This window comes from Salvia splendens, chromosome 11 (assembly GCF_004379255.2).
Source record: "Salvia splendens isolate huo1 chromosome 11, SspV2, whole genome shotgun sequence".
In the NCBI taxonomy this organism is placed as follows: domain Eukaryota; kingdom Viridiplantae; phylum Streptophyta; class Magnoliopsida; order Lamiales; family Lamiaceae; genus Salvia; species Salvia splendens.
The window spans coordinates 2,348,847-2,367,148 of NC_056042.1; the positions used below are offsets into that span (position 1 = coordinate 2,348,847).

An 18,302-nucleotide genomic window follows, 5' to 3' on the forward strand; every position below is an offset into this window, starting at 1 on the left:
AAAAATAACTCACAATTATAAACAGTTTTTGGGCCCCAGGCAAAAAATCTTAGCTTCGTCACTGCTTCCCGTGACGCTTTATTTTATAGCGAGATACAACAAAACTTTACTCATTTCCAAAACCATTTTAAAATTCATGATATTCATCCACATACTACTAGAATAATCAAATTGAAATAATGTGCTTCTGTATGCGAACAAAATGTACGTTTACTCGGAGCTGTGGTGACTTTGAGGTCACGGGTTCAAACCCCACCATCCGTAGGGAGACTTTCGGCCTTAATCCGCAAGCCTGGTCGAGCATGATTAGTCGGATTTCGCCAAAAGGCGGATTCAGTACACCTTTGGTTAAACAAAAAAAAATGTACGTTTACTCGTTCGATTGCTTAAAACTAACTTGCTCGATATAGACTCATCAGATTGAATTGACATGAGATTAATTACGTAAAAGAGGAGAGATCCGGGGACGAAAATCTAAACCTAACAAACCCCACGGGCATACCATACCCCTCCTCATGACCATATGTATATGTATTTACAATATTTACAAAGGACATTTCCGTCATTTCACAACACCTGCTTCTCCAAATCCGACTTGCTAATGAAAGTTCCATGGAATCCATACGGCACCCTCGACGGAAGCTTCACCGATGCTTCCATCTCCATCGTCGCCGCATTCACAATCAACAGCTCCGACTTCCCCGCCTTCTCGTCGTGGACGTACGTTAGAATGTAGCCGTCGTCCTCGCCCGAGCCGTTCTCGTTTGGCACGAAGAACGGCTCGCCTCCGAATTTTTCATCTCCGTAGATGAATTTTTCGACCTCTCCGGTCGAGAGGTCGACTTTTGCGAAGCCGGACACTTTCGGCCAGGGCTCCGCGATGGCTAAGTAGGCGAACCGTGTTTTTCGGCCTAACCGGTTTCGGTTCACCATCCCTGCTTCGAGATTGATCTGGTCTGACGTGTTCAAAATTGACCGCTTTGTAGACCGGCCGGTTTTTAGGTTGAGCCGGATTTCTGAAAGGACGCTCTGCAGACTCTCATCGGACTCGTTGAAGATTGAGTCCGCGGGAGTCATGCATGAGCCGATCACGACGATCTCGTCGTGATCGGGCTCCTCCCACGCGTTCCAGAGATGGAAACAGAAGGTGTTGTCGCACTCGATCCATATGATTTCTTCAGAATCAGTTGCGTTTTTGTGCAAAACTCCGAATCTCGATTTTTTGTCTTTGTCGTAGATCATCGGAGAGCCGCCTTTCGCCATTTCTTGAAGCTTGAACACCACTTGCTGGTCGGGGATGACGACGAAATTCTCGGTGATTGAGAAGTCGTGCATCATTGTGGGGACGTCGAGGGGAATCTCCACGTCGGAAGATTTCTCCCCCGATGTGGAGAATTTAAAGTACCTCAGGTACGGCTTCTGAATGACGTCGTAGCTGAGGGCGAACATCTCCGCGGTTCGGGGGTCGATTTTCGGGTGCGCGATCATCGTGCTCCTCAGCTGCCCGCAGAAGTCGTACCTCCCGATGGTGCAGAGGTCGCCGGAGGGCGTCACGCGGACCTCGTACGGGAGGTCGTCCTCCGACATCGCGAGGAGGCGGCCGCCGTGGTAGACGAGGCCCGCATTGGCGACGCCGCTCCCGCGGCTGTGGTCGACAAGCCCGCACAGGCCCCTGGCATAGAACAGCATCAGCCGCGCTATGCCGAGGTGGCCGTGCAGCTCCCCGATGGCCTTGGGGAAGACCGGCTTCCCCAGGGCCCGCTCCTGCATGAGCCGCTCTGTCTCGGTGAACCGGCACGCGTAGCTCGCCGAGTTCCCGCCGTTGAAGGAGACGGCGTGGACCATGCCGTCTCCGTCGAAGAGGTGGTGGCCGCCGACCGGCTCGTGGAGCGGGTTGGCGCCGTTGCGGACGTAGACGCCCTGGACGCATTCTGGGATCGTGCCGGTGACGGGGAGGTTGTGCCGCACCGGCTTCTCCGGCACCGGCGCGTAGTTCCCGGAGATCTGGACTGCGGGGTCCACGGTCTTCGGGAGGGCGTGGCGGCGCTCGCGGGCGACCACCGCGCCCTCCATAGCGTCGAGGGCCGCAGCGGCGGCCCTCTGCAGCAGATTCCACTGCGCCGGCGTGGGATCGGCTTTGGGAAGCGCCGGCGCCGGGAAAGGCTGCTTTGGGAAAGTGATGACTGATGGAGACTGCAAAGCGCAGTTGATTTTGCCTTTTCTTGATTGAGTTCTTCTCATTGAGATAGATTTGGAGTTTAGTAATGAAAATGGGTGGCTAAATTGAGCACCACCCCATGTATTTGTTGGTTTTATTTGAGGTATTGAAGCCATAGTGTATTTTCCTTATGTAAAATTGCAATTTGCAAAGGCTTTAGTATACTAGCTAGTGTTAGTGTTTGTGTATGTAGAGATTTGGAAAGAGAGTAAGTAGAGAGAGAGAGGGGAAGATTGAGTTTTAGGGGGGAGAAAGGAGAAGTGGGAATGAGGTTTAAATAGGGGGATGAGAGAATGGGTTCATAGTAGAAAACCACGTGGTGGATTTTTGGGGGTAAACAAATTTTTGTGTATGAGTATTAGGATGACATAAGACATGATGAATCCCCATATACAAATAATTTATGTTTGTTTAGTCTTTGCCTAAAGAATAATAATAATGTTGGATTTTAATTTATTGACTGGGGAGTTCTCAGGGAAGGATTTAATTGGAGGAAAGATTTAGATTAAGAGCCAATAATATTTTGAATTAGAGTCAGAGAGCACAAATAGAAGACTATAGAAGACTAAATGTTTTGTCGTTTTCATTTCATTTTCATATATCCAACTGAGATATGTCGAATTTTGCCAACAAATATCAGTGTTTAACAGTCGATCCGTATCCATCAACAAAATTCCAAATAAAAACTTATTTTCTCGTCACAGATATTTAAAACTTACATTTAATGTAATTATATAAATAAGTACACATGAATTTTGTACTCTACCTATTCAGTACTCAACCAAAACGAATTAAAGTTTTTAATTTTACAAAAAGCTTAGTAGCCAAAAAAAACACACACCTTTGCAAAATATTTGAAATTGAAACCAAGCCATTCATTTTTTAAATCTAGCCAAACTTCTCTGCTCTCAGTCACTAATTAGGTATAGCTATTAACCCTAATTGCAGAACACAACGGTTTATAATATTCTTCTTGCACACACCTAGACAATGACAGTTCCATGAAATGAAACTGGTGGGATCAGATGTAGTGTATAAAATTATTGGCTGATGCTGAAAGAAAGAAATAGTGAGCAATCATCGTTGACAATGGTGATGAGTGAACCTCAACTTTTTTACTTTATATTATTTCCACTCTCTAGTATAGCTTTCTTTACCAGCCTTTTTGGCCAGTCTACTGAATCTAGTTGTCGGCTTCACTTGTACGACTAGGTTTCACTCTTTGCACACAAACAAGTGCTTGTTTAGTGTTTTTCCATAATCAAAGAAGTTGAGCTTGTGTCCAACTCCAAACAAGAATCACACTTTGGCTACTGCCTTATACTGAATCGTCAACCTTTCTGAAATTCGAATTTAATGAATACATGGGATGAAAAACATGAGGTGGGGCAATTGCCCCTCTTTAATAACATATAGATCCTTCAGGTTAAAACATACATGTATATGAAATTAAGACATGAATAGACGAAACAAGAAATGGTTGAATGAGATATTATCTTCCATGTCCCAATAGCGACGTTAGAACCACTTGCATGAAAAAGTACTAACGTGAAATGAAGGAAAACCCAACAACCTTCTCTCTATATATACGTACATATATATGTGTGTGTCAGATTTTTTTGTTGTAGGAACATATGAATTGTGTCCGATTATAGGAACGAAAACAAATTATTTGATCCACTTGTAGAGAGAGATGAGCACTCTATTGGCCTCTTTGATTCAATAATTATTGTCATGCACGTTCATATCAAATTGTCACTATACAGTTTGTTTTCCACACAAAAAAATACCTAAAAAAGTTGTCGTTATTACTTGATAAGGGTCTCATGTTACCATATGATGAGAAAATCTAATTATGGGGATTAGAAGAGCACAATATTAACATATAATTAATCAACATGTTCGGCGCCAATGTACTGATTATTTTTTTAATCAAGGATTATTAAAGTGATCAACCACTATAATTAATTATTAAGTGATTATGGATTAAGCATTTTTTTTAACAAAAAATGCAGTAACCGAAGAAGTTGGTTAATGGGATCGGCAGCAGTTGGCACATGGAATGCATGAAGTTGAAAATATCTAGCACTTTGTATTATTTAACGATCTTAGCATTGGGATATTATCCAATTAATTAGAGTATTATTTTAAAAAAAGATAATGTAATACCCGTTTTTTTTTATCATGACTTTTAAGGTTTTAATCGAATTAAGAAACACACCTCGCTTTCTATTAATGTTTGAACGGAGGCAGTAGGTTCCTTTTGAAATGACTAAAGAGGGCGGCAAATGAATGGATACACGTTTATTCCATAAACGAAATGTAGTACATAAAGAATACAGATCCACATCTTGAATGAGAAAATATTTAAGCATTCACGAGCTTACTACTTAGATTACTTTTTGAACACATGAAAGTAGAAGAGCGAATTTAAAAATACAAAGGAAATGTTTCGGGCCTTCTCTTCCCAGATCCACGTTATACCCCTTCACGGCCAATTGGGCCGAGGGCAGCCACAACTCGAACTGCCTACATAACCTACTTTTTTTCAAAGAGTAGTGCTAAATGACCATATTATGGCCAGCCATAAACTTAAAATATTAATAAAAAATTGTACATTTATTGCTGATTCACTTTAATTTATTTCATCTGGAAAGTAACAATCTATTTTTAACTATATTATCTTTGAACACTAACACAACAAAGAGAAATGTAACCCTCTTTTCAATTCTTTTATGTTGATATTTATTATTTTTGTATTATTACATAATTTTGTGTGAAATTAATTTTAAAGTTAGAATATAAATATCTAATGATATTATAATTCAATTGTTACTAATAATTTTTGTTCTCCTTTATATAAAATAAGTCAATTATTAATAATTAGTATCTACATAATTATAACAAAATATATGTAAATATTATACTTAATAATGCATTTATAAAAAAAATAATTCAGTTTTTCAGAGGGACAATGTTTCAATATTAAAAGTATACATAGAAAATATCTTATTCTAGAAACATAAATTAGAAAATTGGAAATTACTTAATTGTAATCCATTAAATAAATTAAAATCTTAGATAATTTATAAAGCTAAGTTATGACAAAGACTCATATAGTTTATAATCAGTTTAATATATTTAAAATTTAATTAGTCGAAAATGAGAAATCCTTATTCAAACTTGATTACTAGCTAGGCTTGATTATAGGCCGCTTACTAGCTATGCTTGATTATAGGCCTGTAACAAATAATGCTTATTTATTTTATTATATTTGCATGTGTACGTTTATCACGTTTATTCTTAAATGGTTATTATTGCCTTCTTTTGTTATCGGCATCAATCCTATTGTTACTGTTATACACGTTATATTTAAATAAATAATACATCATATATAAAAATATTGATAAAAATTAAAAAAAAAATAAAATTGAAAGAACTTGAAAACAAAAGAAATATAAATAACGGATTGTGGAATTGAAATTTAGTAATGCAATTAAGTAAAAGGGTAATAGTGTAAACATTCTTTGAGCATTAAATAAGGTAATTAAATGATTTCTATTCACATTATTTATATTTACTTAAATGTCATTTTATGCCGGCCATAATATGGCGCATTTCCCTTTTTCAAAATACCAACAAGTTATAATGAGTAAGGAACAAGAGAAATTAAAGGAACTTCCTTTTTGGAGAAAGGGAACAAGAAGGCAGATGAAACTAGAGGATGGCAAAGTCAGCCCCTGCATCTCCTCCCTCTCTCCCAACCGCCCCAGCTCCCCTATGTACACCCTGCAGCAATCAAACAATAAACATAATTACAAGAGTCCTTCAACTCCAAGCAAAATACCAAACTGCATTTAGATTTAAGTGCTGCAGAATCAACAAAAGGAGATATGTTTTAACATGAAAACAAACTAAGATAGCAGCCCATTTAATTCCACGAGTACACCCCTTGTACTACTCCAAAACAACAGCCAATCAGCTTAACAAAAAGACAAGGAACTTGCAGATTTCAACAAAACCACAGTGTGCAGTTTTCATTTATATACTCTCATGCAAACACACTTAAATCAGCTCCACCATAAACCACACACCATTAAAGAAAGGAAACCCAGAGAGATTGTTTTTGTGAAAGAGAGAAAGTAAGAGGGGCTGCAAATCTTCTACACCAAGGTTTAACAACCACCATCACCAGAGGTAACATACACACAACCCCCTTTATGATTCACTCATCTTCTTTCATGTAGAGAACCATCGCATAAGCACATCACGCTAAGTCCCAATCCCCATATGTAAGACTTTGTTTCAACTAAGATTTCATGAGTTAGCCTTTCTGTTAGAAACAAAGCTTCAACAACAGTATTAATCATGCTAGTACTTAGATGAACCTCCACCATGCTAATTTTCAATCATAGACCAGTAGAAACTTTTCTCGGTGCCCACACATGTACAACAAGAAAAATTGGATTTTTTTTGGAATCTAGACTAAGATGTAAATTAAGAATGTTTTTTATTCATAATCGAGACTTAGCTTGAGAGTTGAGAGGGCGCTGGTACTGGACGCCGGCGGAGGCAGCCGCGGGAAGGACCGCAGCTCGACGGAGGAAACTGAGATGATCGACTCCGTTCTAGAGAACAGAGGAAGTCACGGAGGAAGTCGGAGCTGTGTGTGGAGGGAGGCGATGCCCTCTCCTCTCTTCCGACGACGCAACACCAGCAACGGCTGGGTGTAGAGGCGGCGCTGTGCGACAGCGGCGAACCCGGCTCGTCGTCGGACCAGAGCTAGCGGCTGGCGGCGGTGCTGTGTAGTAGCCGAGAGATCGAGCTCATAATCCGGAAAGAGACGCTGACGGTGGCGGTGAGAATGAGGCGACGGGAGAGAAAAAAGAGATCTAGGGTTACACCCTTTTCAATTTGGGGATTTTCTGATGAGTTGAGAATGGGGGAGAGAGGGACGATGGAGTTGGGTAGTAGATAGAGTAATGGGCCTTTTTTTTACATAACTGAATTGTTGGGCTACACAATTAATTTTAAGTTTGGGCTTAGTATAAGTTTTGTAAATTGGAAAGAAAAATGAGAATGAGTTACCGATGGGAATTGTTTGAATAATATGTGTCGGACCCTTTTTTTTATTGTGGAGTTTGGGCCACCAACTAAAATAAAAATATGGGTTAAGAATTTAATAACATCATAGGCTCTCCTAAGTTGTTCATTCGATTATTTTGGATGTTAAGAAATGGTTCACTAATTAATACCGCGATGATGAATATGAACCTCTGAGTTAGTTTAATGCTTGAATAAATTGCATAGGAGGTAATGCTCTCTTTGTTAAATGAATAATTTTGTACGCCTCCATATAAATTAAATCTCTCGATTTAAATAAATGCTCAAGGACTTTTCTATGAAACGAGAAAAAAGAATAAAAAGATCATGCATTTAGGATGCATTCATGTTAAGTCTTTTCGACTTCTTAAAGCCTAAGTTAAGTGAATTTTATTTTTAAAGGGACGTCTTCGCACATTGAGTAAGACTGAGTCAAGGAAATTTCGATTAAGGAATTATGTTTTGAGGTGGACATTCCTTTTTTTAAACGTGACTTTAGCATGATTATGTGAAAATTTCTATACATGTTTTTATCACGTCATGTTTTACTTTTATGAATACCTATCTGCTTAGCTATGCCAATCATGTTTAATCGAATTCGGGTCCCAGTAGGGCCTCAAACCCTACTCGGACTAGTGTACACATATGGGGATCGTGAGCTAGCTTTTGAGTTGGCCGGTCCAGTGACCGTAGTGGAATGTGGCTACATTCCTGGTTCACATATATTTCAGATATGGTATATATGTTATGTGATTGCGCAATCAATTTTTATGAATTAAAGGAAATTTTAGTGACTCGGGCCTTTTAAGTAAAACCCCTGGCTCGCTCAACTATGGCTGACAAAATTTTAACGAAACTTATGATTTTTGGCAATGTGTCCACTGAGTATATCAAGTACTCAACCCTGCATATTTCTTTTCTAACGTGCAGGTTGAACGTGGACAAGGGGCGAAGTGTTGAGCAATGGCAATAATAAGTAGTACTAGGATGCCCAAAGAAGTGTGTCTTCACACATACTTCTTTGTCTTGGTCTCTTTCGCTGCACTAGTAATTTTGTACTAAAACTTCATAAACCTAGTTATCGTACTCTGATTTTGAATGGCCATGTACCACTTTCGCATTTGAAACTAATGTTTGAACTTGACTCACCATTTATGTTTATCTCTTTCTACCTTCAAGTTTGATTTAGTCACGATATAGTCACGTTCACTATCACTAGTAAGATGTGATCGTGACATATAAACGCATCAGTTGACTATTTTAGTGATATCTGGGAGGCACAGCAGTTGACTATTTTAGTGATATCTGGGAATTTATGTCCATAAACATAAATACATAAAATAAACAGCAATGTAAAGGGAGAGGGAATTAATTAATTAACATAGAAATGTGCCTTTTAGTATTATATGATATAAATATAACTTGTTATGATCAACTGACATATGATTCTAAATAAATGCAGGTAGCCACATGCAGTTGGATCTTCTTGTATGCCACTTTTTGGTGCATTATTCGGGTCTAACTATTAATTTATTTACTATAATTTTCATTTTTTCCCTTCAATTACACATCCTCCGTTTAATTTGCAATTATATATAATTAGTATTAATTTAATATTTTTATTTTAAGCGCCAGATTAGTTATAATTAAAGAAATTTAATTAGAATTCCCTATGTTCAAATTTATTTTTTTATTTGTGATATATGTACTATAAGTAGTACTCAAGGTGTCATTTTTGGGTCGACAACAATACATAAACACAATGGAAGCCACAAGGGCTCAAGCCCCTGCAAATTTAATTTTTATATACTTAATATTATCGAATATTTGATATACTCATAGTATTATTGGAAAAGCTTCTTTCAACCACGAAAATTTGAAATATAGCCTCTATTAAAAAAATCTACCTTCGATCCTCTCCATACACACATTTGAGACATTTCAATATTGGCGTATCACTTACAAAAAATTGACGATGTATCCAACATCAATAACTAGCTAGCTAGTTCGAACTCTAATTAGTAGAAAAAATATGTTTAATTATTATTGAGGATAAGTATCAGAAAATAAGGTGATTATGGGAGGTAGCACATGGTAAGTAAGTAAGTAGCAAATAATTGGTCGTTACATTGCAATCAATATTAAGGTGAGGTGGTTTTGGCCGTTACGTTGCTAGATTAATCAATGCTGACCAATAATTAGCCTCACATTAATGTATAATCATAGTTTAGCTAACGACGAGATTTGCAACACTAACTAACTTAGATTTTGAGATAATTATTTATGACTTAACTATTATATTTGCACCTGTGTGGGGCAATATCATAATTAACTTCATTCAACTAATTTCATTCCAATAATTTAGACTGCGCTAAAAGGATACTCTATTTCATGTAGATGCCTCCAAAATAAGGGTTTTTGGATGACATATAGTCATAAAATTTAAAACCTTTATACGCTTTAGTGACATGTAATCTATTAAAAAGTACTCCCCAAAGGTAAAATAAATATTGAAATAAATTAAGGATTATGCATTATATTGGCTTGAATTATTATTCAACTCTTTCTAAAGAGTGAAGTAAGAATTTGTAACTTAACTCTAAAAAAACCTGTAGATAAACTCTATCAACCACTAATTAATTAGATTGATTTCTTCCTATATTTGCTTGATTCTTGATTTCAACATAATATTCCTATAGTTGTGGTCCATAAGATATCTGAAACAAAGTTCGAGAAGAAACGATTGTTTTAATCATCATATTCTCCCCTAGGGGTGTGCATTCGGGTTTCGGTTCGATTTTTCGCCCTAACCGAACCGAACCCGAAAAACCGAACATATTTCCACCACTCTTTGGCTTTCGAGCATGATGTTTTCTTGTTTCGTTTTTGTTGGTTTAAAGACAAATTAAACGTGTGGCTAAGAGGTTTTTTTGTCCTAGTACATTGCACTTGAACTAGAACTCTTAGATAATGTTTATAATTTTTTTCATTTTTTTTTCCTTTATGGATTGACGATTATTCCATCTATTTTTATTTTGTCAAATGTGAATCGTATCAAACCAATGCGACCTAATAGATATTGCCGATTTCAAACGAACTTTTCCATGTTCACGCGCATTAATAATTTCGTAGCTTCTTTAACAAACAAATTCCACCGTTTTATCTTTATTATGGTAGATTTTAGTAGCATCAATCTTTTTTCTTGGGATTGTTAAGGGAGATATATGTTAAAATTTCAAAACTAAAATTTATAGTAGGTGCTTCTTCTTTTATTTTATGAACAAATAAACAGAAATTTTTAAAGGTAGCGTCACAATGAACTTGAACACTTAAACATCGGACATTAATCATTCTACTATATACTATATGTCAACAAACACTCATATCTCCTTAACAAAATATAAAGTATCTTCCTCCTTAATTTATTATCGAAATATCTATAAGATATCTTCCAATAATGGAGCATGAAAATGTTAAGACTTCAATTTTTTAATTCATACTCTATATTTGAACAAATGATCATATATATTATATGCATATCAAATGAAAACCATGATAAAAGCTTTAATATGATGCAGAGTTTATGAAAACAATAGATTTAAGATTAAAAACTTGTTCTCCTTTAAAATTTGAAGTTGCTTTTGAAATGAAATTTTATACTATTAGTTTTTACAAATTTAGTTAAGCCCAATTTTCTACCATTTGTCTGACCATATGTCTTTCCTCTTTCCTCTTTCCTCTTTCCTCTTTCCTCCCCATTGGTTATTTATGTGTCGAACTAGAGTATTTTTCTTTCCATTTTCTTATTTTAATTTGTAATTACTAATTATTTGAAGATAATAGGAGTATATTTTATTTTGAGTTTACAAAATGTTAGTAGGCCAAGTTGTTGATATAATTAGTTGCCATATCTTTGCTAGTTGGATGACTAGAGCTGTAACATTCCTTATTAAAAGAAAAAAGAGCTCCCAAAATTTTGGAGATATATATGGAGTTCAAGCATTTAAGAAAAATGTGTTTTGAAGCATATAGAAAATAGATAGTCTAGTCAACTATACACCTGATGAACTGTATTGGGTCTTATTTCCATGCATACTGATTTTATGTTTTGGTATATTGAAAAACCAAATTAAATGAGGAGTGACCTTCAAATTAATGCATGTCAATCAATGTTTTAAAAACCGGACCGGCAAGCGAACCGGCGACGTTATTGGTTCACGGTTCAACCAGTCTAACCGGTCGAACCACCGGTCTAACAGTTTTACTGTTGCAAATATATATAAAAATATATTAAATTTAGTAAATGATTTACAATTAATAATATATCACAAAACATTAAACCTTATAGATAATTAGTGATGTATAAATATAAATAATATTAAAATTTAGTAAATATATTCATATATATATATATATATATTTAATATTAGTTAGTCTAGATAAAAAATTTAATATTTCATGTATTAAAATAGATAATGTTTATATTAATTTAAGAAAAATTTTTTCATAAAATAATATATAATTATATACGAATTAAGTACTTATTAATTAGTTTAGATAAGATTATTTATTAATGTCAATAGCTAGGGTATATAAATTAAGTATGTAATATAAAAAATTTATTTATAGTAAATAATGAATCTTATATGGTACTAATAATAATATAGGTGGTAAGTAGAGCATCATTAAAATATAAAGGATGATAATTATATATATTATAATTAACAATTATATTAAAGAATAATAAAATTAAAATGAATTATTAGTTTTTGTAGATAAAATTAATGGTTAATGTATAAATATATTTAATGTTCAAATTGTTCAATGAGCCCATGTGGTGGAGTGGTAGAGGTCTTCTTGGTAGAGGTCTTCTTAACTAGAAGAGATGTCATGAGTTCAACCTCTACCAACAACAAATTTTTAAAAATTTTGAAAAAAAAATAGAAAATCGGTTTCCGGTTCACGGTCCAACCGGTCCGACCGGCCGGTTCCACCGGTTCACGGTGGTTCAATGCAGTGGTGTTTTAAAGGGGTGAACCGGACCGGACTACCTACCGGTTCGCGGTTCGACCGGTCGAACCGGCCGGTCCGGTCCGGTTTTTAAAACATTGATGTCAATTGATTCCTATAAATGTGACCTTATAAATTTTGAATTTTAGATATCTAAGTTGATTTGTCAAGATAAAATTTGTGAACATCTTTTGATTCCAACAAAACTAGACTTTATCAAAGTTAATGAAGAACTCGATGATTTATTTGATCTTGCATATCATATGAAATAATGATATAATTAAACAAACCGATTTACAAATAGATACTCTATTATCATAAGAATAAATTGATGGAGTTTTATAACATTCATATAAAATTTCTTAAATTCGGGTTTTTTAGTCGAATTAAATTGTGAACTTTGATACATGTGTATACATACTATTACTATTATTGTAGAATGGGCATTTTCAATTTAAGCCCAAGAATTACTAAGAAGTTTGGGCAAATTTGTATTTGAGCATATATAGTATTATTTGAGATTCTACATGAAATAAGTCAATGAAATTTTGGGCCGAAAGAGCTCAATAATCATTACTGTTTCAGATATTTATAAGGTTAATTAAATAATGATAATTAATTAATTTAGTTAAGATTAATCTGAGTGGTTTTGGTTCCTCCACTGCCAAAGGTTCAAAGCGCCTGTCATTCATATTTTTAGAACGTCGAATTTAAAATGTGTACATTATTTAATTTAGAATGTTTGTACATTATTATTCTCTTTTTAATTAACTTATTAAATAACATTGCAAATAATTTCATGCAAAAAGAAAATATTTCACTTTTCACCGGATAAATGGAGTATTTTCTTTTTTTCATAATGTTGGAGAAGATTACAAAGATCACGGAGGATATACTCCAAATTACAGAAGATATGGAAGAATATATTCTACTAAACATAGAAGATACCAAATCAATGTAATTAAGTGTTTTTCCTTGTATAGTCTATCCTAATACTATATAATAGTGCCTAATGTATAATGAACATATGAATGAATATATGAAAATCCCTTCTCTACCGATTCCTTTTAACATGGCATCAGAGCCAGAAAAACGATCACGGCTCAGAGAATTCTCATCATAGCCGAATACCAATCCCGACCTTCCTTAGCCAAGAATCAGAATAACCAATCCTGTAACAAAAGATGGATACAGAGGACAACAAAACCGATCCAGAACAACCAGCAAAATTGAAGAATAGCAAGAATGTCACGGTGGCATTCAAGCTCAACGGAAAAAACTACCCATTGTGGTCTAGACTTATGAAAGTCAAGATAGGATGCCGAGGCACCTACGCACACATCCGGAAAGAACCCCCAGAACTGGGGAGCAGAGGATACGATGACTGGGAAGAGGATGATTTGGTGGTATTCTCGTGGATCGTCGATAACATTGAGAACGCTGATTTCGCTCATCATCAAACATCAAAAGCGTTGTGGGATAGTCTAGCCGTAACATTCGAGAACAAGGCAGACAAATACCTCATATATGACCTGGAGGAGAAAATAATCACTATCAAATAAGGCAATATGGACTTGGAAAAGTATTACCGGAGGATCCACGGGCTGTGGATCAATGTCGATCGCTGCCAGAAGCAGCCAATTACGTGCTGCGACAAGGGAGTCAATCAATACTTAACCCATTCAAATGAGAAATGGTTGTTCAAGTTTCTGGCCGGATTGAATCCAGAATACGACTCAATCAAACGAGACATCCTCAAGGAGGACCCCTACCCATCAGTGGAATCAGCCTACGGGTGGGTGAAGACGGAGGCAGCTCGACGCCAAATCATGCCACCGGCATTGTCATCCCCCACCCGCGAAGCCATCGGTGGAGACGCCGGCAATACATCATCTGGGGACGACATCGGGAGTGGATTCGTTGCCTAGAGTCAGCGCCCACCATACCGGAACAGAGGACCACCTCGTTCCACCGTCGCTGGCAGTCGGTCGGGAGGACGACCGGATAAATCTGGTCTCTGGTGTACACACTGCCAAAAACCCAAGCATACATACGAGACGTGCTTCAAACGACTCGGATGCCCGGAGTGGTGGGAAGAGAGGCAGAGGATGAGGGCGGCACAGCCGCAGGCAAAAATGGCCGTCGGAATCACCGAGGAGGGTCAACCACGAAATCAACATGGAAATCGTGGGGGAAAGACCGGTCGCGTACTAGCCGAAAGTCAGGAGGGCCAAACCGACGGCGGCAACGTCCGGGGAGCCGACAATTTCGCAGGGAGGGAAGGAGTGGCGCCGATCAGTGGAGGTAACGGGTTTGGTTTGAAACCAAACCCTAAGCATTTTGTTAAAACACACCACCCTCCCCTTAAGTTCTCAAAATTAGAATTGAAACCTCAAGATTTGCAAGAAGGCCCCCCAGAATATTCGAAATTGTTGTTTGACCCCCAGTGTGATAAAAATTCGGATATTAGCCCCCATATGTGTGATTTTGTGTCAAAAAATCCTTTTTCCCCCCTAGAAAAAATTTTCGCTGCATTTCATGTAAATAAATGGGCTAATATGACGAAGGGTTGGATTTTTTTATTGTGGGGCAACATATACTATGACCCCAGATAGGAATGGCTTTATTAATATGAGTAAGATTACTAAGACTTATATTAAAACAACTAGTGGGGAGTTGATTACTGTCGAAGGTCTGACACTATTGAAATATCTCCTACTTTGCGTCTCGAGAACTGTCTATATGTCCCGATATTATCTCAGTGATTAATGTCTATCAGTCATGTAACAAGAGAATTGAATTGTACTCTTCTGATGCACCCAAATTTCTGCATTGTACAGGATATTCGGACGAAGAGGATACTTGGGCGTGGCACTGAGAAATGTGGACTCTACTACGTGGACGAGATAGCTCAAACTGGCAGTGCGATGCTGGCTCAAGGGTCCACGAAACAAGAAATTTGGTTGTGGCACTGAAGACTAGGACATCCTTCCCCTGGTTACTTTAAATTGCTTTTTCCGAACCTGTCTGTTCCTACTGATTTCTTTTGTGAAACTTGTGTTTTGGCTAAAAGCCACCGACAATTGTTTAAACTCTCGAACACTCGTGTGTAATCTATTTTTTCTTTAGTACATTCTGATATGTGGGGTGGTCCTGCACCTTTTACTGGGGAAATGGTTTTCGATACTTCATAATATTTGTTGATGATTCACTAGGATGACTTGGATCTATTTCATGAAACATAAGTCTGAGGTTATGGATAAGTTAGTCTTGTTTTTTCATATGGTCCAAACCCAATTCCATACTTCAATCAAAACTCTTCGATCCGATAATGGGAGAGAAATTATTAATAGCCCCATGACGAGATTTTTCCAAGAAAAAGGAATGGTTGTGCCTATACACCTAAACAAAATGGGGTAGCTGAACGAAAAAATAGGACAATCCTGGTAATAGCCCGAGCCCTAATGATTGAATCCAAAGTTCCTCAACATTTTTGGCCAGAAGCCATAGCCACATCCGTCTACCTCGTGAATCGCCTACCCACAAAAATCCTAAACAAAAAACCCCACTCGATATCCTGTCCTCACTATCCAAAATTCCCCAACACTTGAACCTTCAACCCAAAGTTTTCGGCTGCACGGTCTATGTCCATATTGCCAAACATGAAAGAACCAAATTATCCCCATGTGCCACCAAGTGTGTCTTCGTTGGGTATGGGTAAACCAAAAGGGCTACCGATGTTTTGATCCCAGCACCCAAAAGATCACCACCGCCATGAACTGTAATTTCTTGGAGACCAAATTTTTCTACCACACCCACCTTAGTAGTCAGGGGGAGAATGAGTCTGATAATTCTGTGGACTATCTAAGTTGGGTTGTGCCACTTCCAAACTCTTTGATTGAGGATCTAACAGAACCAGTTGTACTACCGCCGAGCATGTCTCGCCAAGTGAGTCTTCTCAACCGCGATCCCTCGATCCTTCTCCGCCGATATCCGAGGTAATTACTGAACCAAATGTCCATACGGTTGATACTAACCCAGCAAATGCAGAAATATCAGAAGAAAACAACACAATTGACAGTGACACTGGAAGATATGTCCTTCATCCCCACAGCACAAGAGGAATTCCACCAGAGAGATACTCCCCTGAAAAGATTGGGAAGAAAAGTCTATACGGAGTGGCAAATTTTGTGCAAGGAAACCTAGCAAAAATGGCAAGAGCATTTGAACTGCCCTATATGAAGAAAAGGAGATTCCGCAGTCAGCTGAGGAGGCAATGAAGCATAAACACTGGAGAGAGGCCATGCTTACTGAGATGAAGACACTAAAAATGAACAACATGTGGGTCAAAGACAAGTTGCCTGAAGGAGTCAGAACTGTCGGTTGTAGATGGGTGTTTACAATAAAGAGGAGGCCAGACGATACAATAGAAAGATATAAAGCCAGACTCGTGGCAAAGGGATACACCCAAACCTATGGTGTCGACTACGCTGAAACTTTTTAGCTCGTGGCTAAGATCAACACTGTAAGGGTTCTATTCTCGATCGCTGCCAAGAAGGATTGGCCACTTCATCAATTTGATGTGACAAATGTCTTTCTACATGGAGAATTGCCAAAACCAGTCTTTATGGAGCCCCCGTCTGGGTTCACTGACGAGTTTCAAGGAGGAGAAGTGTGTAAACTGCAGAAGACTCTATATGGGCTGAAACAGTCCCCGAGAGCCTGGTTTGGCAGGTTCACAGAGGTAATGAAGAAGTATGGGTATAAGCAAAGCAACTCCGACCACACATTGTTTATCAAGCAAAGAGGGGATAAAATCACGTGTCTAATCATATATTTGGATGACATGATCCTTACCGGGGATGATACTGTGGAAATGGCGGAGCTAAGGAAAAACCTATTCAGCAAATTCGAGATGAAAGATTTGGGGCCGTTGAAATATTTCTTGGGAATAGAAGTACTACAATCAAAGAAGAGAATCTTCATTAAACAGAAAAAATATGTGCTAGATTTACTTGCTGAAGTTGGGATGGTAGATTGTAAACCAGCAAATACTCCAATGGTTCAGAACCACGGATTGCAGATAAAGGAAGGGGCAAAACAGACTGATAGAGAAAGATACCAACGATTGGTCGGGAAGCTAATCTACCTATCACATACAAGACCATATATTGCGTATGCTGTGGGGGTTGTAAGCCAATTCATGCATGCACCCCAAGAGGAGCACTGGGAGGCAGTGTTACAGATTATTCGGTATTTGAAGGGGACAGTTGAACACGAGATTCTTTTTGAGAAGCATGGGCACTTACAGATACATGGATTCACTGATGCTGATTGGGTCGGAAGCCTAAACGATAGGAAGTCTACAGCAGGGTATTTTACTTTTGTAGGAGGTAATCTTGTAACATGGAGAAACAAAAAATAAAAGGTGGTGGCACTTTCTACCGCGGAAGCAGAATTTCGGGGTATTAAGAGTGGACTGACCGAGCTACTATGGCTGCGGAAACTTATGAAGGAGTTGGAACTTTTTTCATCTCAAACGTGCAAGTTGTTCTGCGATAACAAGGCGACGATAAGTATCTCGGAGAATCCAGTTCAACATTATCGTACGAAACATGTGGAAGTTGATAGGCACTTCATAAAGGACAATATTAAAGCTAAGATAGCTGAGATGCCTTATGTCAAATCCGAAGATCAGCTGACAGACATATTGACGAAGGCAGTGAACTCGAAGTCCTTTCGAGAAGTATTGTGCAAGTTGAGTATCGGGAATCACGTTACTTAAGTTGAGTGGGAGTGTTGGAGAAGATTACGAAGATCACGGAGGATATACTCCAAATTACAGAAGATATGGAAGAATATATTCTACTAAACATAGAAGATACCAAATCAACTTATTAAATGTTTTTCCTTATATAGTCTATCCTAATATTATATAATAGTGTCTAATGTGTAATGAACATATGAATGA

The 18,302-nt window shown here is 37.7% G+C and overlaps 1 protein-coding gene across 1 annotated transcript; it reads right to left on the reverse strand.

Moving 5' to 3' along the window:
- Positions 1 to 420: 420 nt before the first annotated feature.
- On the reverse strand, positions 421 to 2,444 carry LOC121754117 (9-cis-epoxycarotenoid dioxygenase NCED2, chloroplastic-like). Its single transcript, XM_042149466.1, has one exon. The coding sequence runs from the start codon at positions 2,332 to 2,334 to the stop codon at positions 568 to 570; it is 1,767 nt and encodes a 588-aa protein (XP_042005400.1). The 5' UTR covers positions 2,335 to 2,444; the 3' UTR covers positions 421 to 567.
- Between the last annotated feature and the right edge of the window lie 15,858 nt (positions 2,445 to 18,302).